This window comes from Oncorhynchus tshawytscha, linkage group LG25, assembly GCF_018296145.1.
Source record: "Oncorhynchus tshawytscha isolate Ot180627B linkage group LG25, Otsh_v2.0, whole genome shotgun sequence".
In the NCBI taxonomy this organism is placed as follows: Eukaryota; Metazoa; Chordata; class Actinopteri; order Salmoniformes; family Salmonidae; genus Oncorhynchus; species Oncorhynchus tshawytscha.
Window position 1 is genome coordinate 13,610,917 of NC_056453.1, and position 25,786 is coordinate 13,636,702.

The 25,786-nt window shown below is 41.8% G+C and overlaps 1 protein-coding gene across 2 annotated transcripts in view; it reads left to right on the forward strand.

Annotated features, from left to right (window-relative positions):
* The first annotated feature begins 454 nt into the window (after positions 1 to 454).
* The window catches only part of LOC112224760 (1-phosphatidylinositol 4,5-bisphosphate phosphodiesterase epsilon-1-like), an 86,440-nt gene continuing 61,108 nt past the window's right edge, over positions 455 to 25,786 (forward strand). Inside the window, exons 1-2 of one of the 2 annotated variants that reach the window (XM_042305956.1) lie at positions 455 to 748; positions 13,475 to 14,282. In XM_042305956.1, the coding sequence (XP_042161890.1) occupies positions 13,704 to 14,282 (579 nt within the window). In that variant the 5' untranslated portion in view covers positions 455 to 748; positions 13,475 to 13,703. The remainder of the gene's footprint in view (positions 749 to 13,474; positions 14,283 to 25,786) is intronic. The other variant, XM_042305957.1, reaches the window with a different exon arrangement.

The window sequence follows — 25,786 nt, forward strand, 5'->3', positions numbered from 1 at the left end:
CTATAGTGGTAGAGTTATTTTCCTTCACCACACACCAGAATGAGGCACAACTCAGGGGGTCTAACCAATATACAGATTCCCAATGCTAGATTGCCTGCATACTACTTACAACGTACTGTTTAGTAAAAACGACTGTAGTAAAGCAACAAATATCAGCATGCTAGGCTCATCCCACTGAGAATGCATAATCTAATGCACAATTCCGTTGTTTCCCACCAATCGTTCATTTTGGTACAGTTTGTCCCTTCAGCTATTGTCATACACGTGGGTCTGGAAAGATAAGTATCTTCTTCAATAGTGCGCTGCAAAATCCTACTAGATGAAAATCCGAAATGTGTATGAAATCCTGGAATTGAAAGTATACATTTTCACATACTATAAAACGTTATTTTATCGCATAGTATTTAAAACGCAAGTATAAGTATTTGGACAAGGCCACTGTCAAACTAATTGCCTCGTGAAACACTAGCCACAGACATTCCAATGTAGTGACAGTGCATTGAATTTGCATATTTTAACTACCCAGCGGCTATTGTCCAACCGCCACCGCAGCAAATGGGCTACCAACTACCAACACAACAGCAGCAGGTCCTAATCAATGCTACTAAGGGGTGGCCTTTTCATCTCACTCTGCAACTTTCACGGTTTCGTGATTCGTCGTGGGGGACAAAAGTCCTATAACTTTTTAATTTAATCGTTTTTGAGGACTGTTTACCGTGAGTTTCCACTACATTTGCCTACATTTTTGGTACGTTCTACACATTTTCTAAATCTTGGCTAAATGTAGAGAAAGCAAGTTGGAGCGCACATGCATATGCATACACGTGCCAAGACATGCTTAAATGACTAGTGATTCCTTACTGCCATTGTAACTATCGATTATCACAATGTTTATGGGTACAGACTTATCATGATGCTCTGCTCTTGTATGTCTCATCTTGGTGATCTTGGTGATTTTAAGTCAATTCATTGAAATTAATTTGTTAAATGAACCTCAGTCTGCACAGATGAGTTATGTAGGCCTAATTGTCTGATTTCATTGTTGGTTCAGAAATGAATAATTTGCTCAGGATAGGGTGTCACAGCCAATGCTATCCATGTTTGAATTGACTTAGTCATCCAATCAAAGTTTATTGGTCCATACACAGTTTAGCAGATGTTATAGCAGGTGCATGAAACTGCCTATGTTACTTACTCCTAACATTGCAGTAAAATGTTTGTATACAGTACCAGTCAAACGTTTGGACACCTACTCATTCAAGTTTTGTTTTTGTTATACTATTTTCTACATTGTATAATAATCGTGAAGACATCAAAACTATTAAATAACACATGGCATTATGTAGTAACCAAAAAAAGTGTTAAACAAATCAAAAATATATTTGAGATTCTACAAAGTAGCCACCCTTTGCCTTGAAGGCAGCTTTGTACACTCTTGGCATTCTCTCAACCAGCTTCACCTGGAATGCTTTCCCATCAGTCTTGCAGGAGTTCTCACATGCTGAGCACTTGTTGGCTGCTTTTCCTTCACTCTGCGGTCCAACTCATCCCAAACCATCTCAATTGGGTTGAGAGCGGGTGATTGTGGAGGCCAGGTCCTCTGATGCAGCACTTCATCACTCTCCTTGGTCAAATAGCCCCTTTACAGCCCGGAGGTGTGGTTTGGATCAATGTCTTGTTGAATAACAAATGATAGTCCACACTAAGCGCAAACCAGATGGGATGGCGTATCGCTGCAGAATGCTGTGGTAGCCATGCTGGTTAAGTGTACCTTGAATTCTAAATAAATCACTGACAGTGTCACCAGCAAAGCACCATCAAGCCACCTCCCCCATGCTTCATTGTGGGAACCACCAGAGATAATCTGTTCACTTACTCTGCGTCTCACAGAGACACGGCGGTTGGAACCAAAAATCTCAAATTTAGACTGAGTCATTGGTGATTTTGGCATGTAAATCTTGGTGGGGTAAACCCCCCCATTTTTTTTTTTTTTTTGGGGGTGCATGCCAGCAAAGCCACTAAACAATACGTTAATTGCACTATAATGGTGACAAATGATGCCCACAAACTGTTAGGGCCTACATAAAGCTGTCCCAACAACAGCATCTTACCAATGTTACACCTGGCTATCAGCTGAGCCTTGTCTGGCAGTGAAACAGTTCTTTCAGCCTCATATACTGCCTTAATTTTTTTTTGCTGATATGGATGACTTGCTTAAACAAATGTGGTTTCTAATGACAATTGAGGTGTACAAACTATGGCATAAGGCGACGACAAGCAGATAAGAGGCAATCCGTCATTTCGATTAAGAGCTAGGACGGACATAGTCAATATAACTATTTGTTTATCACTTAATGTACAGCGACAGAATTCAGAACATGAGTCGTTCTTCCAGTATCCTCCCTGTACACCAAGTCAGAACCATAAGATAAATGAAGGGAGCATATAGGCAGACAATGAAAGCTCTTATAATATTCAATGATTACATTTCTCTAAAACAGGCTATAGACTTCATGTGCACCACCAAATCAGAACAGTAGGCAAAATTTGAGTGGGAAAGGGACCAAATTATTAGGGTGAGGCACATGGGCTACTAATGGCTTACTTCACAACATACATTTAGTATTAGTTTCTTAGCTACAGTGTTACATATCTCCCTGGCATATTACATTAATTTATGCAGCAGCATAAAATACATTTTTGGACTCACCTTGTCCTGTGCTCACTTGAACAGGAAAGTGGCACGGCAGTCCTTCGTGGGCAAATTTTGTCATCAAAGCCTGGTATTCTCTGCATTTATGGCGCTTTCAAAACAACTTGGAACTCGGGGAAAAAATCAAGGTTGAATCGTGATGACGTCAGGTCAACCCTCGCAAGGCTGCAGGCCCAGACGGCATCCCCAGCCGCGCCCTCAGAGCATGCGCAGACCAGCTGGCTGGTGTGTTTACGGACATATTCAATCAATCCCTATCCCAGTCTGTTGTTCCCACATGCTTCAAGAGGGCCACCATTGTTCCTGTTCCCAAGAAAGCTAAGGTAACTGAGCTAAACGACTACCGCCCCGTAGCACTCACTTCCGTCATCATGAAGTGCTTTGAGAGACTAGTCAAGGACCATATCACCTCCACCCTACCTGACACCCTAGACCCACTCCAATTTGCTTACCGCCCAAATAGGTCCACAGATGATGCAATCTCAACCACACTGCACACTGCCCTAACCCATCTGGACAAGAGGAATACCTATGTGAGAATGCTGTTCATCGACTACAGCTCAGCATTTAACACCATAGTGCCCTCCAAGCTTGTCATCAAGCTCGAGACCCTGGGTCTCGACCCTGCCCTGTGCAACTGGGTACTGGACTTCCTGACGGGCCGCCCCCAGGTGGTGACGGTAGGCAACAACATTTCCACCCCGCTGATCCTCAACACTGGGGCCCCACAAGGGTGCGTTCTGAGCCCTCTCCTGTACTCCCTGTTCACCCACGACTGCGTGGCCACGCACGCCTCCAACTCAATCATCAAGTTTGCGGACGACACAACAGTGGTAGGCTTGATTACCAACAACGACGAGACGGCCTACAGGGAGGAGGTGAGGGCCCTCGGAGTGTGGTGTCAGGAAAATAACCTCACACTCAACGTCAACAAAACTAAGGAGATGATTGTGGACTTCAGGAAACAGCAGAGGGAACACCCCCCCATCCACATCGATGGAACAGTAGTGGAGAGGGTAGCAAGTTTTAAGTTCCTCGGCATACACATCACAGACAAACTGAATTGGTCCACTCACACAGACAGCATCGTGAGGAAGGCGCAGCAGCGCCTCTTCAACCTCAGGAGGCTGAAGAAATTCGGCTTGTCACCAAAAGCACTCACAAACTTCTACAGATGCACAATCGAGAGCATCCTGTCGGGCTGTATCACCGCCTGGTACGGCAACTGCTCCGCCCACAACCGTAAGGCTCTCCAGAGGGTAGTGAGGTCTGCACAACGCATCACCGGGGGCAAACTCCCTGCCCTCCAGGACACCTACACCACCCGATGTCACAGGAAGGCCATAAAGATCATCAAGGACAACAACCACCCGAGCCACTGCCTGTTCACCCCGCTATCATCCAGAAGGCGAGGTCAGTACAGGTGCATCAAAGCTGGGACCGAGAGACTGAAAAACAGCTTCTATCTCAAGGCCATCAGACTGTTAAACAGCCACCACTAACATTGAGTGGCTGCTGCCAACACACTGACTCAACTCCAGCCACTTTAATCATGGGAATTGATGGGAAATGAATGTAAAATATATCACTAACCACTTTAAATGGGATGTTGGCTATCAACAACAAGGCAACTCTTATGACTAATTGGGAATGGGACGCAAGCGTAGGATTGATCACCCTGTCGCTGGCCGCCTTTGGGGAGGGTGTATAGTGTGAAAGGCCGAAACACCCTAGGAACCAAAGGTACACTACTGACGATGCGCTCCCCAAATTTCACCACGCTCACTGTTCATTAACTCTTGGAAGTGCTTGCACAAAGGATAGTAACATCTCAGCCTGTGTTCTTGGAATCTAAACAATGCTACCTAATATAATGTTTACATACCCTACATTATTCATCTCATATGTATATGTATATACTGTACTCTATCATCTACTGCATCTTTATGTAATACAGGTATCACTAGCCACTTAACTATGCCACTTTGTTTACATACTCATCTCATATGTATATACTGCACTCAATACCATCTACTGTATCTTGCCTATGCCGCTCTGTACCATCACTCATTCATATATCTTTATGTACATATTCTTTATCCCCTTACACTTGTGTCTATAAGGTAGTAGTTTTGGAATTGTTAGCTAGATTACTTGTTGGTTATTACTGCATTGTCGGAACTAGAAGCACAAGCATTTCGCTACACTCGCACTAACATCTGCTAACCATGTGTATGTGACAAATAAATTTGATTTGATTCGTAGCTTTAGAAAAAGGCCGATTTACAATTCGGAGTTGCATGACCGTTCATAACCTATTTTCCCAGTCGGAGCTTGTTTATTCCCGACTTCCCAGGTAACTTGACTTCAGGGAGTTCAAGACCTCATAGTTCCGAGTTAAGTTGTTTCGAGCGCAGCACAAATCATGCTTCATTGACAGCATGGCCAATGTTGAATGTTTATAATTTTAACTTGGAAAAGAGCTCTTAATCCCAGATTTGGGACCACACAGACACTCTACTGAATAGCAGGCTAGTGATTGCTTTGCAATGCTAGCAGTTAGCCACTGGCTGTCACTTATTCCTTCCAAACCACTCATTGTTGAAGTTGCGATTTCCAACTTGTTGCGTAATGTTTATGTCCAATGGCAGATGAGCACTGATACTTTTTATCTATAATTTCTCTTCTTATGACAAGGTTTAAAAATGATTTGCCAGTAGATTGTCGATTTGATTCATGATGACTGCTAGCTAAGATTTTTGAAAGTATGTTGACGACATGATCAGTCCAATCAATGCTACTGTACATATATGTGATTTGATATCATTTATCTGTGGCCAATGACCTTGTTCCTTCATGGATGGGCACTTCTATTGTAACTCTATGGCAGCATCCAAGGGGCTAGACTTTTCTAGCTCTACCATTAGACTTGGCGGTGATGTAGTGTCCCCATGGGTGACAGAACATTGAGCCAAACACGGCACAATGCTCCATATTTTCTGCTGGCTTGCCCCACCACAACAGAAATCACTGAGCTAGGCTGAAACACCTGCATTTTGGAGCTGCCTTACTCAAGAAAGCAAGAGACCATGTTTGTATGCAACTTTTTAAACTACATTTTATTCTTTCCATTGTTTACAAATTGATATGTAACACGTATTAATGCCAAAATAATATGCAAAACAGGCAAGCCCCACCTGCTCTGAATGATGGGTCGCCCCTGGACTCGTCAGACCAAAGGACAGATTTCCACCGGTCTAATGTCCATTGCTCGTGTTTCTTTGCCCAAGCAAGTCTTCATCTTATTGGTGTCCTTTTGTATTGGTTTCTTTGCAGCAATTCGACCATGCAGGCCTGATTCATGCAGTCTCCTCTGAACAGCTGATGTTGAAATAGGCTGTTACTTGAACTCTGAAGCATTTATTTAGGCTGCAATCTGAGGTGCAGTTAACTGTAATGAATTTATCCTCTACAGCAGAGGTGACTCTGGTTCTTCCTTTCCTGTGGCGGTCCTCATGAGAGCCAGTTTCATCATAGCACTTGGTTTTTGCGACTGCACTTGAAGAAACTCTAAGCTCTTGACATTTTCCAAATTGACTGACCTTCATGTCTTAAAATAATGATGGACTGTCATTTCTCTTTGCTTATTTGAGCTGTTCTTGCCATAATATGGACTTAGCCCTATTTGGTAAAAGACCATCTTCTGTATACCACCCCTACCTTGTCACAACACAACTGATTGGCTCAAACGCATTAAGAAGGAAAGAAATTGCACAAATTAAGAAGGAAAACCTGTTAATTAAAACGCATTCCAGGTGACAACCTCATGAAGCTGGTTGAGAGAATGCCAAAGGTGTGTAAAGCCGGCAAAGGGTGGCTACTTTGAAGAGTCTCAAGTATAAAATACATTCAGATTTCTTTAACACTTTTTTTTGGTTACTACATGATTCCATATGTGTTATTTCATAGTTTTGATGTGTTTACTGTTACTCTACAATGTAGAACATAGTAAAAATAAAAACCCTTGAATGAGTAGGTGTGTCCAAACCTTTGACTAGTACTGTATATTTTTAAGAAATGTCGGAAACAAATCTAACAACCCAAATATCACTAACAGTACAGTATGCAATCTATACATATGTAAACGATATATTGCCTGTAAAAAAAAAAAAATCAGTTGTTTTCAGGAATAAAATTCATATAGTCCCGTTCTTACCACATGCTTTGGCTGGGATAAACTTTTTCATACCTAACGTGCGCATGTCGGCAAGTTAAGGAGTGGAAAGAGACGTGGGCCGATACGGGTGCATAAATTCATTTTATACACCATCACAAAGAGATCCATTATACATTTGTTTAGGCAGGTCCTAAAAGATGACTACTAATGTATTTTCTACAGAAAATTTGAGCATATTTTGAGTTGAATTATGTTTCTGGTTTGTGCAGCCAGTGTACTACATGGCTGTGCCATGCACATGAAAACCATAGTTATTTTGTTCATTTAACAGACGACAACTTACCCTGATCACAGTCAACACACACAGCCTAAATTTTATAGTAGGCTAAGAGTATAATGGAATATAGAATAATATTTTTCCCACACAACTTCCCACGTCAACGTGGGTCATGGGCTCCCTAGTGGTGCAGTGGTCTAAGGCACTGCATCTCAGTGCTGGAGGTGTCCACTACAGATTCTGGTTTGATTCCAGGCTGTATCATAACTGGCCATGATTGGGAGGCCCATAGGGCAGCGCACAATTGGCCCAGCGTCGTCCAGGTTAGGGTTTGGCCGGGGTACGGCGTCATTGTAATGAAGAATTTGTTCTTAACTGATTTGACCTAGTTAAATAAATTTTAAAAAAATATATAAAAAAAAAAAACTTTAAGGCTTAGGGTTAGCCTAACCCCTTCCTACCCGTACTCTTCTGATAGTGAGAAGGTGTAGAGTCTTACATTGCCATTTCATTATCAATATATTTTCAATCTCTAATCCATAAAATAGCGATCTGTATTTTCAAAAGCATGTCTCATTTAGCACTAATAACTGTAGAGGTAAGGACCGAAATTGACTATTTATAGGCTATATAAAATAGTTTTGAATATGTTCATATCTGCTGTCTCTGCAGTGTCTTCTCGGTGACCTGACCTGATTCCCCCTCCCCAATTTTCTATTGCACCAAGCTGTGATTTGCCGTTCAAGAGCTCTGTTTGTATAGTCATAATTGCAGCTAAGCCGATAACAAAGGAACTTTGATCAGTTGATGTGTGGACTGAGGCGGTTGAGTCCCGAACTCTGCAAGGGATAAGAGGAATTCAAGCTATTAGTGCTTCGCCATTGCAATATTCTGTATGGGGGCCCAATGCTCATTTCCATTGAGTGTTAACGGAGTGGTTCACTATTTTACAACTTGATGTTAGATAGTTCCTCATCCTGAAAGTAGTATATGGGCCAAGTCGAAACTGAACCATGGACTACAGTTTTCTTTAAACAGCCACCACAAACCTCAGCGAACCTTAGCCACTACAAGCTACCAATTAATGGAACTGATGGGGGCATGATTTAAAAAAATAACAATGTCCAAATCAACTCCATATTTGGTTTGATGTTTCTTAAAGGTGATTTGGCCATAAAAAAAACATGTTGCTTGCTTTCCCAGCTTTCCTTTGCTTTCAAGATTAATGTTTTTCCTCATCTGATCTGTTAGTTTAGTGTGATTCATGGATCATAGGAGTTTCCAGTGGATTTTTAATTATTTTAACTAATCTCTGAATTACCTTATTCCCTGTCATAATTACAGTACCAGTCAAAAGTTTGGACACACCTACTCATTCAAGGGTTTTTATTTGTACTATTTTCTATATTGTAGAATAATAGTGAAGGCATCAAAACTATGAAATAACATATATGGAATCATGTAGTAACCAAAAAAGTGTTAAACAAATCAAAATGTATTTTTTTAGATCCTTCAAAGTAGTCACCCTTTGCCTTGATGACAGCTTTGCACACTTGTGGCTTTTTCTCAACCAGCTTCACAAGGTAGTCACCTGGAATGCATTTCAATTAACAGGTATACCTTTTTAAGTTAATTTGTGGAATTTCTTTCCTTAACTGATTTTCTCAAACGCATTGTATTTTGACAAGGTAGGGGTGGTATACAGAAGATAGCCTTATTTGGTTAAAGTCCATTGTATGGCAAGAACCTCTCGAATAAGCAAAGATAAAGGATAGTCAATTACTTGAAGACAGAAAATATCAAGAGCTTTGAGTTTCTTCAAGTGCAGTTGCAAAAACCATCAAGCTATGATAAAATTGGCTCTCGTGAGACCCGCCACAGGAAAGGAAGACCCAGAGTTACCTCTGCTGCAGAGGGTAAGTTCATTAGATATAACTGCACCTCAGATTGTAGGCCAAATAAATGCTTCGCAAAGTTCAAGCAATAGACATCTCAACATCAACTGTTCAGAGGAGACTGTGTGAATCAGGCCTTCATGGCTGAATTCCTGCAAATAAACCCCTACTAAAGGACACCAATAAGAAGAAGAGACTTGCTTGGGCCAAGAAACATGAGAAATGTACATTAGACCGGTGGAAATCTGTCCTTTTCGTCTGAGTCCAAATTTGAGATTTTTGGTCCAACTGCCGTGTCTTTGAGATGCTGAGTAGGTGAACAGATGCTGCGGTTCCGCATGTGTGGTTCTGTCCCGAGAATTAGGTTCTCAATGTTCATAAACCAATTCATTTAAATTACTCAGTCTGTGACCAGGATTTGTAATATACTGGTTGGAATGAAAAGAGGCCCAGTCCACAATAGTACAATGTTTATTCACGGGAACGTTCTGGCGTGCACCGTACAAAAACCTTTGTTTTATAGCGACACACATAATTCCACACAAAACATTAGGTACCCTACGCCCACACTGTCCTGCTACCCAGCCGACAAAGATTAGGGGAGTCCGTGAGAATAACTTCTTCCCGCCCTCCCTCAAGATCGGGAGAGACCTTGGGAAGTTCTCAGTACCCCCAGCCAAGGTCTGCACCGACTCTTGCTCAGACAGTCTGTTATCAAGGTACTAGACATATTGTCGCCAAAACATTAATTCTGACTAAGAACTACACTCCAGGATATAATTCTACTGACTAAAACTACACACGGCATTAAAATATTCTAATGATTCTAATCAATTTCATACAATATGGTTTCAGAGTTATAGTTTCAGAGTGTAATATTCTAATAATTTATTAAAACATAACCCATTAACAGGTTCCCACCGTGAAGCATGGAGGAGGAGATGTGGGGGTGCTTTGCTGGTGACACTGTCAGTGATTTATTTAGAATTCAAGGCACACTTAACCAGCATGACTACCACAGCATTCTACAGCGATACGACATCCCATCTGGTTTACGCTTAGTGGGACTATCATTGTCCTGTTGAAAAACCAATGACACAAACCACACCTCCAGGCTGTATGAGGGCTATTTGACCAAGGAGAGTAATAGTGCTGCATCAGTTGACCTGGCCTACACAATCACCCAACCTCAACCCAATTGAGATGGTTTGGGATGAGTTGGACTGCTAATGTAATTATTTAACATTTTTTAAATTGTTTAACACTTAAAAAAAAAAAAATTACTACATGATTCTAGTGATGCACCGATATTACATTAATGGGCGATACATATTCAATATTTTCCTTGACAAAAAAAACGATACCGATAACCGATATTTAACATTTTAGCGGCCTTTTAAGCATTCTAGTAGAGTTAAATAGTTACACACACACACATGTACGCAGAGGTCTTATGCACTGCATCTCCGTGCAAGAGGCGTCACTACAGTCCCTGGTTCGAATCCAGGCTGTATCACATCTGGCCGTGATTGGGAGTCTCATAGGGTGTCGTCCGGGTTTGGCCGGGGTAGACTGTCATTGTAAATAAGAATACGTTCTTACCTGACTTGCCTAGTTAAATAAAGGTTACACACCCATTGACCAAAACGTTTTCTTGGCATTTACGGATGTCCCCATTACCAGTAAAACATAATTAAAACTATTTATTTCACTTACTTGCTGTGCTGTTTTGTTGTTCAGTCGTTTTCATTCTTAACCAGGATTTCGCCCTACATGTCAAGCAGTGAAGTTTCAGCTCTGTCTGTCCATGGCCTCTCTTCCTCGGCACACACTGTCACTGTGTCCGTTTCCATCTTGTCCAGCTGTGTATGTAACATTTCACGTAAACCCTGTTTCTTGTCTGCATCGAAGTAGCGGTCCTTGTACATGGCATCGACACAGCAAAGAGAATGCCAACAATTGCTTGTTCACAGCCTATGTCGGCAGTTTTGTTGAGCAGGCGTTTCAATGCCATGACAGAGGGTATCGCGTTTGCTGTAGACGTAGTTGATGAGCTTATTTCTCCAGTCAGTTGTTCGAATGGAGCTAGCTAGCATGTTCATGTTTCAAAAATGTTCTCAAATGCCATTGAAATGGCGGCATCAGTATGACAACCAGCACATTCATGAGCATGCAATATGACTTTCCTCAGTACAAACTTTTAATTCATTTTTATTTCACCTTTATTTAACCAGGTAGGCTCGTTGAGAACAAGTTCTCATTTACAACTCCGACCTGGCCAAGATAAAGCAAAGCAGTGTGACACAAACAACAACAGAGTTACACATGGAATACACAACTATAGTCAATAACACAATAGAGAAAAAGTCTATATACAGTGTGCAAATGAGGTAAGAGAAGGGAGGTAAGGCAATAAATAGGCCCTAGTGATGAAATAATTACAATTTAGCAATTAAACACGAGTGATCGATGTGCAGAAGGTGAATGTGCAAGTAGAGATACTGGGGTGCAAAGAAGCAAAACAATAAATAACAGATTTGGGATGAGGTAGTTGGATGGGCTTTTTACAGATGGGCTATGTACAGGTGCAGTGATCTCTGTGAGCTGCTCTGACAGCTGTTGCTTAAAGTTTGTGAGGGAGATATGGGTCTCCAGCTTCAGTGATTTTCAGTTTATTTATTTTTTATTTTATTTTTTAAATATTTTAAAATATTTTTGCAATTCGTTCCAGTCATTGGCAGCAGAGAACTGGAAGGAAAGGCTGCCAAAGTAGGAGTTGGCTTTGGGGGTGACCAGTGATTCTTGAAGAATTATAACCTTTACATACTTCATGAGCTTAGTTTAATTGTGAAACCCCATCAGAACCCCAAATATATTCCACTCAATGACCAGTGAATTTAGGCCTAAACTTGTTTTACTCCAATGCTTTGTAACATAGTATAAATAAACTCTGCATAGCCTCAAAAGGCTTTGTTGTTTAGGTTTGCCCCTTTATTAAAAAGAGATTTAAACTAACACAGGCTCCGATCACTTGGTACTTGTTTTCTGTCATTGTGATAACAGCTTTTCATTAAAGGGCACAGAGAGTCGGGCAGTTATCTGAATTCCATTATATTGAGAATTGCTGCAACTTCCAAACTAATGGATTCTTCCATTGGTCTAAGTTCTTTTAACTTTTCTTACATAATTTGACATTTATCTGTAAAAATAGGCTGTTGCTCTTCAGACACCTTGCTTTACTGTGTGTCTGCTGTGTGGGAAGTTGGTGGGTTACTAGGCCTTGACTACTAGATAAATTCACCCAGGATCAATGGACCCAATTCTCCTCCAACTTTTCTGAACTGGTCCTCCCTTGTGCAGACCTGACATTCCAATTACCCACGCCTTTTTTACAGCAGGATTTTCTGCTGCAGTCTGCAGTAGTGGATGTGAACATCAGCTGTTTGTTCACCTGCACCTGCCCACGATGGCTAATAACCCACCCACAACTGCCCGACTATACAGTGAGCTCAAAGTTTTGGGACAGTGACAATTTTTTTGCCTCTATACTCCAGCACTTTCGATTTGAAATGATACAAGGACTGAAGTTAAGGTGCAGCTTTTAATTTGAGGGTATTTTCTTCCATATCGGGTGAACCGTTTAATCACTTTTACCTAGTCCTCCAACATTAGGGGACCAAAAGTATTGGGACATTCACTTATGTGTATTAAAGTAGTCAAAGGTTTAGTATTTGGTCTCATATTCCTAACACACAATGATTTCATCAAGCTTGTGACTACAAACTTGTTGGATGCATTTGCTGTTTGTTTTGGTTGCGTTTCAGATTATTTTGTGCACAATAATAGAAATTAATATTAAATCATTTTGGCGATTGACATTTAGACAATTTGGCACACTAAAAGTTAGTGCGGAAGCCTAAGCTTCAGGGCCTAATGCCAGATAGCCTAAAAATAATGAAAGGAAAATCTAAATGTAGTTTATAGATTGCACAAGAATGATGCATTTCTGCATTTAAATTTTTTTTTTGTCTTTATTCAATCCAACCGCCACCCACCTGTCTTCATCCATACAATATTTCATGACCCTAAACCAGCCCGCCCGTGGATGTAAACGAGGGGACTGGTTATGAGTCAACCTGTGCTTCAGTAGTGGACATTGTCCAGGTTGGAGACAGACGAAAGACTTCAGACCCCCCCCCTGTCCATTGGTGTTAATGTGAAACACAAATGACAAAACCCAAATAGTGTATGCAGAGACAACAGAACAAGGTTGTTATAACTGACATTCTAACAGCATGATGACAGTCTATACAAAGATCAAGTATCAAAGGAACTTGGCTTATGTTACAGTATGTGATTGTGTCTGTTCTGGTGCTAATCTGTGTTTCCCTTTTGTCTTCTGCTTTTCTCAGATCCAGAAAGCAGGCATGGCTGTTGGACTCGGGAGGAGCGAGCCAAAGCGTCAGTGACTGCCTTGTCACACACCCCACTCTGAAGAAGGGATATGCATGGTCTCAACACCGGACAGATCTCTCAGGAAATTCCTAATTTTGCCAAGGGTCACCTGTTCTCCGGGCTGGTTTGTACACCTGGAAAAGCTTCTATTTTCACTTCTGTCCGGAGGAGTATGACTGGCTGTGTATGTTCCTGATAAAGACCATCTCTATCCTCCACCTTTTAAATAGTCTGGGATCTGAAGCTCCGTGCCAGGAAGGGACAGCTGGGACATTGAGCGTCACTATGGCATCTGAGGACATAGCAGCTGCTGTGGGTCGTGGGACCGTGCTGGAGTCTGCCGTGTCTGCCGAGACCAGAAATGACTTTATCACTTCAGACTACAGCATGTCTTGGAGTCCAAGCAAAGCACGCCCACGTTCTCACCAGCCAGAAGTTAGCAACCAGGGCAGCAGAGGCTGCTGCTCACCCCTCCCTCTGTCTCTGAAGTTATCTTATGACACCGGGCAGGGGATGTTTTTGGATGCAGGATGCAATTGCTGGGATTACTCTAACCCTGAACATGCTAGTGCCTTAGACCAGCTCAGCGCCACGTCTCTGGGGGAGCGGAGGATGGGAGGGTTGGGTTTTAGGGCCTGGAAGGCTGGTTGCAGAAGGACCTGGCACCCCATCGTATCAGTTAGAGGGCACGGCGTGGAAACTCTGGCCATCAGCCTGCGGGTTTGCAGAGGGCTGCTCGGCTACTCCGGAGTCAGACTCTCGGAGGTAAGCACGTTTGTTCTTCACCCTCAGGCTACAGGTTTCATGTAAGAACCCTCTTATCAGAGCTCTGTGCAGCTGCAGCGGCTTTCTGTTATGAAAGTGTCGTTTTAGGTCCCACACACGAAAAATCTACTCCATCAGATAGTGTTACAATCTTGAAACATTATGCAAATATTTCTGTAGTGTGCAGTATTTTGTTCATTATTAGACATCAGCAATTCAATCCCTCCCAACAAGAACAACTATGTTTTTAGTTGTTTTTCTTCTCTGATTGAAATGTTCCACCTATTATACTCTGCAGGAAGAGTAAGCGGAACCACAGTCACACTGTCGTTTTGTCCGCAGTCCGCAGCAATGGAAAAATTATTTAGGGCCAGTTAGTTCAGATCCCAATATTACTGAGCCTGAGCTACCATTCTATTGAAGTTATAGCCATGGAAATCTGTAATATCCACAGAGCGGGAGAGGCCCGGTTCCGTGTTAAGGTTAATTTCCTATGGACCACGTGCTACATGTGGTATGAGGACTTTTTGCGACGCTGAGAGGACCTGTCATCGAGCGTTTAGATGAATAGGGCCGGAGAAAGTGCAGTTATCTGACTTCCAACCTCCCTTGTCAAATAAACCACTGCCGTGGACGTTTAACGGACACCACTGTGTGTACATACACTAAATACGACAACGGAGTGAACATCTGAGAGAGTCTGTGGTAACCAACCCAGCCACTGCAGTGGTTGGAAATGCAGGGTTGTTATGGGTCATTTGGTGCAATATGGGCTGCATTTATCGAAGGCTCGCATCTTTGCAAATAGGGAGGCCATTGAAAAGGTTAATCATCACAGCACCTGTCAACTCGATCTGCGCTATTCCTATGGTGTTACAATAGGAACAAAACAGGAATGCTCACTGAATCTTGTGCTTTTCTCTGCCTAACCCCCCTGGAGTTTTTAACTATACAATAATTTAAGTGGAGTTTCATGTGAGAAATTCCAAGGTATCCTGTGTTTATTTCCACAGCAGATTAAGTGAGCCAACACACAGGATTATATGGTGAAGGGATCTTAGCGGGGCAACACTGGAGTAGTAAACTCAGAGTGCGGAAAGGGGCAATTCACAATAACGGAATTACGCTGAGATGTACAGTAGCAGTCAAAGTTGGGACACACCTACTCATTCCAGGGTTTTTCTTTATTTGTACTATTTCCTACATTATAGAATAATAGTGAAGACATCAAAACTATGAAATAACACATGGAATCATGTAGTAACCCTAAAAGTGTTAAATCAAAATATATTCAAGATTATTCAAAGTAACCTTGATGACAGCTTGGCACACTCTTGGCATCCACAGAGGATAAGTTCATTAGAGGACTGCACCTCAGATTGCAGGCCAAATAAATGCTTCACATAGTTCAAGTAACAGACACATCTCAACATCAACTGTTCAGAGGAGACTGCGTGAATCAGGCCTTCATGGTCGAATTGCTGCAAAGAAACCACTACTAAAAGACGGCAATAAGAAGAAGAGACTTGCTTGGGCCAAGAAACACGAGCAATGGACATTAGACCGGTGGAAATCTGTCCTTTTGGTCTGAGTTTAAATTTGTTTGGTACCAACCTCTGTCTTTGAGAGACGCGGAGTAAGTGAACGGCTGAGCTCCGCATGTGTCATTCCCACTGTGAAGCATGGAGGAGGAGGTGTGATGGGGTGCTTTGCTGGTGACACTGTCAGTGATTTATTTAGACACGTAACCAGCATGGCTACCATAGCATTCTGCAGCGATAAGCCATCCCAACTGGGTTGTGCTTAGTGGAACGATCATTTGTTTTTCAACAGGACAATGACCCAACCCACCTCCAGGCTGTGTCAGGGCTATTTGACCAAGGAGAGTGATGGCGTGTTACCTCTGACCTGGCCTCCACAATCACCCAACCTCAACCCGTTTGGGATGAGTTGGACTGCAGAGTGAAGGAAAAGCAGCCAACAAGTACGCAGCATAAGTGTGAACTCCTTCAAGACTGTAGGAAAAGAATTCCAGGTGAAGCTGCTTGAGAAAATGCCAAGAGTGTGCAAAGCTGTAAAGGCAAAAGGTGGCTACTTTTGAAGAATCTCAAATGTAACATATATTTTGAATTATCACACTTGGTAACTACATGATTCCACATGTGTTATTTCATAGTTTTGATGTCTTCACTATTATTCTACAATGGAGAAAATAGTAAAGAAAAACCCTTGAATGAGTAGATGTGGTTAAACTTCTGACTGGTATTGTATGCCAAACAAACCATGCAACTCAATGCACAGTGACTAATTTGAATGATTTACACAAAAACAAAATTACTTGATAAAAATGTGCAGATACAAAGTTAGCAGAATTAACTGAGGGAGATTTTATTGTAATTCTGTTACCAAACTTTGTACCTGCACAGTTCTTCCTGTAAATGTGTTTTTGTACAATTTTCTGTGGAATTAGTTAAAAGTAGTGCTTGTGCATGGAGTTCTATGGTTTGTTGAACTGTCAAATCAATTGTTTTTGTTTGATGAACATTTTGTGAAGTGAAAAATCGAAGTCTCGGCGTATATCAGTTACCATGGAATTGCCCACGGGAAAAGAGGGCGAGAGAGAGACCCAGCTTTTCTGTTTAGTTTTTGCTGGGCTAGTAGGTTAACAAAAGTTAGTTGAGTTGGGCAGCAAGCTAGATTGTAGTTGAAAGCTGGTAGCTCATCTTTGTAACTAGTTTGAATGTTAATTTGCATGCTGTGGCAATTGACAAGAGATCAACCTCTCATGCAAACTGTATTAGTTCCTTGCAAGTTTCCATGATTTTATTCAAATGAGACCTTCTCCTCAACAGCTTTATTTGTTTCTCTGTTGAGAAACTCTACATAATCAATTCAGTTTAACAGCCCTGTAGTGCAGTGTTTGTTTATAGAGACCAGACCACTGCTTTGACATTCACCACCATTAATGTGATTTTAATAATTGAAAGATATATTTATATTTTTGTTCTTTTACCCCTTTTTCTCACCAATTCCGTGATATCCAATTGGTAGTTAATCTTGTCCCATCTCTGCAACTTCCTTATGAAGAGACCTAGAGCCATGCGTCCTACAAAACACGACCAAGGCCAAGCCACATTTGCTTCTTGGCAATGTGTCGGAGGAAACACCGTCCAGCTGGGGACCGTGGTCAGCTTGCAGGAGCCCGGCCCGCCACAAGGAGTCGCTGGCGCGTGATGGGACAATGATTGTCCCACAGTGATGGGACAATCCTGGCCAGCCAAACCCTCCCCTAACCCGGACGATGCTGGGCCAATTCTGCTCTGCCATGCGTCCTAGGTCTCCTGGTCACGGCCGGCTGTGACGTAGCCTGGGATTGACCCCGGGGCTGTAGTGACGCCTCAAGCACTGCGATGCAGTTCCTTAGACCACTGCGCCGCTCGGGAGGCCGACCATGAATGTATTTACCTGTAAAACACACACCCAGCTCACGTACACCCAGGATCAAACATCTTCAGGGCGAAGACGGTGCTTTTTACTGTTTGCTTTTCAGGACTCTACCAATTAGACCGGACTGACTCCTTTTAATTTCCCCCCCAAAGCAGTTTTTCATGCCAACATTCATCTCTAAGTTTGCACATGTATAGCCTCCTGGCAACAGATGTTATACTATTGGCCAGAGGGAATGGCGAGAAGGGTAGGTTGCTTCACAGAAAGTAGCATGTAAGAAAATCGGCCTACCCACTGGGGAGCCAGTCCTAGCCAATCAGAATTAGTTTTTTCCCCACAATCAGAAATACTTTAGGCCCCTGGGCAGGTGTGGTTACACGTGGTCTGCCGTTGTGAGGCCGGTTGGACGTACTGCCATATTCTGTAAAACGACGTTGGAGGCGGCTTATTGAGAAATTAGCATTAATTTCTCTGGCAACAGCTTTGGTGGACATTCCTGCAGTCAACATGCCAATTGCATGCTCCCTCAACTTGAGAAATCTGTGGCATTGTGTTCTGTGACAACTGCACAGTGGCCTTTTATTGTCCCCAGAACAAGGTGCACCTGTGTAATGATCATGCTGTTAACTTCTTGGCGCACCCATCCCATCCCGTTAGCGGGATCATTTTCGTCAACATCCGCTGAATTGCAGAGCGCCAATTTCAAATTAAATTACTAAAAATATTTATTTTCATAATCACAAGTGCAATATAGCAAAACACAGCGTAGCTTGTTGTTAATCCACCTGGCGTGTCAGATTTCAAAAAAGATTTCAAAAAAGCTTCAAATTTCAAAAGCGTTTGTTAGCAGTCAAAACATTACAAACAGCTAGCAGCAAAGTAGATTGGTCAGAAAAGCAATAAAATGAATCGCTTACCTTTTGATCTTCGGATGTTTGCACTCACGAGTTACAGTTACACAAATGTTCCATAAAGATTTATTTTTATATCCAAAATACCTCCATTTGGTTGGCGCGTTTTGTTCAGAAATCCACAGGCTCGAGCGGTCACGACGAGGCAGACACACATTCCAAATAGAATCCGTAAAGTTCGTAGAAACATGTCAAATGTTTTTTTATAATCAATCCTCAGGTTGTTTTTACAATAAATAATAATATTTCAACTGGACCGTAGCTTTTTCAATAGAGAGAGAAAATGTCTGCTCCAAGCTGTTGCGCATGCAAAACTCTGCTGTTACCCAGTCATCCACTGACACGATTTGATCCTTCTCGCTAATTTTTCCAAATAAAAGCCTGAAACTATGTCTAAAGACTGTTCACACCATGTGGAAGCCATAGGGAAAGGAATCTGGTTGATATCCCTTTTAAATGGAGGGAAGGCATGCAATGGAACAGGGAGATTTGTTTCTCTTAGGCACTTCATTGTTGGATTTTCTATTACACTCACAGACAATATTTTGACAGTTTTGGAAACTTTAGAGTTTTCTATCCTAATCTGACAATTATATGCATATTCTAGCTTCTGGGCCTGAGAAATAGGCAGTTTCATTTGGGTACATTTTTCATCCAAACATCAATATACTGCCCCCTACACTCAACAGGTTAAATCAGCTTCTTGATATGTCACACCTGTCAGGTGGATGGATTATTTTGGCAATGGAGAAATGTTCACTAACCCGGATGTAAACGCAGGGGTGCACACACTTTGAGAAGCTTTTTGTGCTTATGGAAAACTTTTGGGATCTTTAATTTCATAAAACATGAACAACACTTTATATGTTGCATTTATATTTTTGTTCAGTATAGATGGCACACAGCTGTTATAGTATATGAATAAAAGGATAGGCTTTTCAGTTTTACCTTGTATTGAGTGGGATATCCGACAGGATCTGACTAATATAGCGACGACGTTATTGAAATCTGAACTTTGAAATGACGCGTTAACTACACACACAACTATACACACAATTCTCATTATTTGGGGTCTTTTTCAGTCTTGGCTCGGCTGAGCGCCCCTTAACTACAGGAACTCAGTCTGCTGTTTGATTCACAAAAACAACAGTCCTGATGAATCTTCATGGCCGTATCACTTCCTGTCTGTTGGGTGTCAGGAGAGCAGAATGACAGGATTCGCTGATAAGGACACTCACTAGCACACCACTGTCACTTGCGAGAGAGAGAGACTCTATGGCCTTACTCATAAGAAAAGTATGAAGAAACTGGGCTAGGAGTCAGTAGTATATGTCCTGTGGAGTTGCTAGCTAGTAGCTTCCTGCTTCCATGAACCTAATCATTGAATACAAAATCTTAGGGGCTCTGCTGTTTGACAAACTCTGATTAGGTGAAGTGTAATGGATACCAGGAAATTAGAAAGATATGCGCGCGGGCACACACACACACAAAGTCCAATAGGACTCCTCTGTAATTAGCTTTCAGGGTCTGGGACCATCACTAGGCCACTGAATAGCTGATTTGTAGAGGCAGGTGGTAGAGCCATTCTCTACCTGCTCCATAGCAGTATGTTGTGCTATTCCAGTGGAATGTGACGAGGCGGCGTTTTTTTTTCTTCCCCCAGTTGGGTGATGCAGAGATTAGAGGAGTGTAGTAACACTTCAGTTTGTCCAGATGCTCTCCTACACAAAAAAAGGGTGAATAGTAAACGCATCACTATTTGAGGAATCTCCTGTTGCGCTAGGATGGCCTGGGGCTTTGTTTTGAGGAAGGACCTTCAGCTAGCCTATCCGTAAGACAAATATCCACTCCATATTTATTTCCTTATCTATTGATTGAGTCAATGATTCCCTGTAGTGTAACTGTTTTTAAAAGGATTTTGATGGAATCATACAATCCTCATTCTGCCATTCACTATGTTTAGGAAATATCCTAAATATGCAAGATAAATTATCACAGAGGCCCCATGATGTATTGTACTTGTGAGTACAGTACTGATGTGGGACCCCCATCTCGTCTACCGTGAGGTCCAGAAAGAACATCCCTATTGTCATGTCCTGTGGAGAGCTTTGGTGTGTGTGTGTGCTCCACTTTGAGAGTAAACAAACCTTGTTAGAGGCTGGAGGAATATGGTTTATTAAACTACTCCCTAAGGGTGTGTATCCTCCACCCATGGTCAGTGTTTTCTTTAGTCATTACATACCTCCTGAACTGGAGCCTCGCAGTTCCTCGTCACTCACATGTTACCAAAATGACAGTACATTATTTACCATTCATTTCTACTGGGCAGAACATCATCTGAAACACAGCCAAAACAAATGTATCCAACAAGTTTGTAGAGTCACAATCTTGACGTAGTCATTGTGTGCTAGGAAAATTGGACCAAATACTAAACTTTTGACTAAATAATTTTGTAAGTGAATTTGTCTAAATACTCATGACTCCTTCAAATGGGGGAACTAGATGCATAAAGTGCTTTAATTTCCAAATGGCAAAGCAGATACAGCTGTCTTCAGAACATATTCACACCCCTTAACATTTTCCACATTTTGTTGTGTTAAAATTGATCAAATTCAGATTTTGGCCCTGGCCTACACACAATACCCCATAATGTCAAAGCGGAATTATGTTTTTAGAAATGTTTCTGAATTAGTAAAACATTTAAAGGTGATGTCTTGAGTCAGTAAGTACTCAACCCCTTTTGTTATGGCAAGCCTAAATAAGTTGAGTAAAAATATGCTTAACAAGTTGCAATGTGTTTTAATTTGATTTTTGAATGACGACCTCTTTACCCCACACATAGTTACTTGTAAGGTCCCTCAGTCCAGCAGTGAATTTCAAACACCAGGCAGGGCACCTATTGGTATATGGGTAAAAAAGCAGACATTGAATTTCCCTTTGAGCATGGTGAAGTTATTAATTACACTTTGGGTGGTGTATCAATACACCCAGTCACTACAAAGAGACAGGCTTCTTTGTAGTGGAAGGAAGGAAGGAAACCGCTTAGGGATTTCACCATGAGGCCAATAAAACAGTTTACGGAGTTGAATTGTTGTGATGGGTAAAAGAACTGAGGATGGATCAACAACCGTTGACTCCACAATACTAACCTAATTTACAGAGTGAAAAGGAAACCTGTACAAAATAAAAAATATTCCAAAACATGCATCCTGTTTACTACAGAGCACTGTAGTACTGCAAAAAATATGACAAAGCTCATTAACTTTGGCAGCGATTTAAAGGTGATTCTACCATGTATAAACTCCAAGGGGTTGAATACTTATCTAATCAAGACATGAGTTATTTTTCATGAATTGTTAACCAATATAATTATTGTTCCACTTTGACAGAATACTTTGTGTAGATCGTTGTCAAACAAGGACAACTCCATTTTAAACCTACTTTGTAACACAACAAAATGTGGAGAAAGTCAAAGGGTGTGAATATTCTCTGAAAGCACTGTAGCAATCTCCCTCTAGTACAATATGTTGGCTTTTTACTAGAGCGATTTTACAAGTCATTTGATTTAGTAAATAGAATTTAGTACCTCATTGAATGGATGGTTGTTTACAAGAGCACAGGCTGTGGAAACTGAGTTCTCGTAAGCCAGCAGCATGGCTGCTATTGGGTGCCATCTAGTGACCACAGGCAGTATTTTTGGACGACTTCTCAAGTTTTGCTGGCATTTGAAAGCTTAGGTTGTGAAAGAACTGGCCCCAAGTCAGATTTCATGTCCTTCCTTTTACTTGGACAAATGTGGTTTTGTGTGTGTGTGAACACTGTTAGGGTGAGGCTGTATACTGGAGGTATTGCCTCAGCCTGATACTCCTTATGCTTTATCAGTTCATTTTATCAGCAGATTCTAGGCTCCTTTTATTCAGCATTGTGATCTAGCCTGTTAGTGTACTTTCACCACATGGTGGTACTTATGAAATCTGAACCAGAACCTCGGCTCTTCAATCGCTCCATGGAAACAAAAGGAATTATCTCCCCTCCTAAAATGATTACGCGAATAATCTATATCGCCACCATGTCAAGGGAATCGTGTTCAACGTATCGAAGGGCGTTGTACCTAATTTAATTACAGTAGTGCATTTCATTTGACAAAGTATTGATCAAAGGCATTGATGTGTAAGGAAGTCCTTTGTTCATGGGATCACTTAGGTGCTTACAAAGCATGGAATGGATGAGTTTTCCCACTTGAATTAAGTGGATGGACTAAGGGTCTGTGTTTAGGTAAATGTCTTCACCTCCTGCCACACAGCTACTGATGATAGAGGTTGCAAGACAAAAACAAGTGAAAAACATGAAAATATGTTAATTTGGGGTCAGGGTTAGTATAGGCTTTTGAATTCTGAATATATAATTTGAACAGAAAAGCTGAAACGTAATGGCTTATGGTGGATATTGTGTGACATTCTGTGTTGCAGTGTGAACAAAGTGTCAAAGCGTTTCAACAGAAAGAAAGCTGACATGGGTATTTTCTAAAGGTTTCTCATGCCAAATGTGGGCATAGCTGGTTAATGACCAGGATCAAGTGGTCTGACCTCCCAGGGTGGCATGTTCCATCAGCTACCCACAGTCTCAGGGGACATTAGTGGGCAGCCATATTGCATGGGTGGAGAGATGATTGGCCCACACACTTATTATCAGAGACTTGCTTTAATTAGACATACTAAATAAACATATAGTGTTAACTTTGTGCCTTGAAGCCCACCCCCCCTCACCAGATAGCATATGAACGCACCGTGGTGAAAATGTTTATAATTACAGGAAATGAGCTGTAAAACGGCAATATATATATATATATATTTTTTTTTTTACATGTATATAATAGCCTGAGATTTAGCTATAAAACTGCAAATCTTTCTCTGCTCCATGGAAATACGTGTAGAATTGCAGGAAATTTGCTTTTCAACGGCAGCATTTTGTCTTTGCTCCATTTGCAAAATGTGTAAAATTGTAGGGTGTTAACTGTCACGTAAAATGTGCAGTACGCCCACTGCAAGTGCTTACCCCTGTGATTTTCAGGAAGGTGTGTCTCCAACATCAGTGTTATCTAACAGCTTGTTCTGTTAAAGGGAAAATGAGTCATTTTTAAGCTTGTTCAGATCCTATGGATACCTCTTACGTCTCTGCGTGCAGTAAGGGAAAAGGGGATACCTTGTACAACTGAATGCATTCAACTGAAATGTGTCTTCTGCATTTAACTCAACCCCTCTGAATCAGAGAGGTGCGGGGGGCTTCCTTAATCGACATCCACGTCTTCGTCTGTATCACAACTAAAGTAGCCAAAAGAAATCTTAAAATAAGGCACATTAGTCCGCTTTACAATGGGTGTTGAGTCTAACTGGCATACATACACAGCAAGTTTGGGGAAGAGAATTTTCACCATTAAAAATGCACCTTTTTATAATAAAAGTATTATATGCATTTATTGATTTTTGTGGTCACTTTTGAGTATGGTGTTTTCTAATGGAACAATCTTGCTTATAGCCTACTATTGTGTGCTCATTGCTGCGCTTATAATGTGAAGAAATATACTTAGGCTATCAACATTTTAAGCTAAACGTTCTGTTGTGTCAGCCTCAGTGTATTTTTATGCTAGTGGTTGTAATAATTTGGAATCTATCGCATCACACAACGTTCCCAGACTATGTTTGGAATATTTATTTCTCGCACATAATAGAATAGGTGATTTTATTTATTTATTTTTCCTATGGGGGATAATAGATTGACAGGCTCGTGCTTTTGCTGTTCGTTTAGGCCAACTCTTTTGTTGGCTGACGAATGGTAAATGTGGACAGTTCTTCCAATATGCTCCTCGGAATTGGATGAGGATGCGCATAGTTGTCCCCGACGTGTCGGTCTTCACTTGTAGCCTGTGAGAAAGACCTGATCACATGACAGAACCATGTGAGTGAGTGGTGCTTCGGCACACAGCGGGGAGAAGGGAATTATAACGGCCACTGGCCACAAAATGCATGATTTTATTCGGGGGATTATGGCCACACAAAGGGGATGCAGCCGGGAAATTGTAAGTGAGAGACTAAAGTGTGTACAGCCTGAGCAAAAAAAAAAACAAAGCAGAGCTCATGCCTTTAATGTTAACTAGCTATCGTTGCCCATGAATGGAAGTTAAGCTAGCATTTTAGTCAAGTAGTCTAGGACAACAAAAAAACAATTGTGTACTGTATGACAGAGTGATACTGTTTCATCAACATGAAAGAGAGGATGGCATTGGTGTTTCTCCACAAGTAGGGTGAGCCAACATGTTTTTCTACTTGCATGAACACGCGCACACGCAATATGCTTTGGACTTCGCTGGACAGTGGTTGCTATCTGGTTTTGTGATACATCAAAGGTGTGGTTGAATTTATTATTCCACTGTCTTGGCCTATATATATCACGGTCGCAAGGCATGTAAATTAACAGGTTATAGAGCAAGCAATGCAGTTATCACAACCCAGGTTGTAATATGGCTTAAAACAAAATTGGGGTTGGGGGGTGATTGGCTTCCCCAGTGATTTTACACACGCACCGCTACTGACTGTCAGCAACGGATGTGTCTGAAATAGGTGAATTCACTCATTTGAAGGGGTGTCCACATACTTTTGGGTGTATGTGGCAGATATATTCGTGACATTTAAAGGGTAATAACAGGTACATTGCTCATTAGAAGATGGGTGACTAGGCCTCCCGAGTGGTGCAGTGGTATAAGACACTGCATCGTAGTGCTTGAGGTGTCACTACTGACCCGGGTTCGTTCCCAGACGGTCACAACCGGCCGTGACCGGGAGTCCCGTAGGGCTTCACACAATTGGTCCAGCATCGTCTGGGTTAGGGGAGGGTTTTGCCGTGGGGGCTGTACTTGGCTCATTGCACTCTAGCGACTCCTTGTGGCGAGCCGGGCACCTGCAGGCTGACTGTGGTTGTCAGATGAACAGTGTTTCCTTCAACACATTGGTGCAGCTTGCTTCCGGGTTAAGCTGACGGATGTTAAGGTCATGTTTCGGAGGACGCATGACTCGACCTTCACTTCTCCCGAGCCTATTGGGGAGTTGCAGCAAGGGGACAAGATTGTCATTGGGGAGAAAAAGGGGGCAA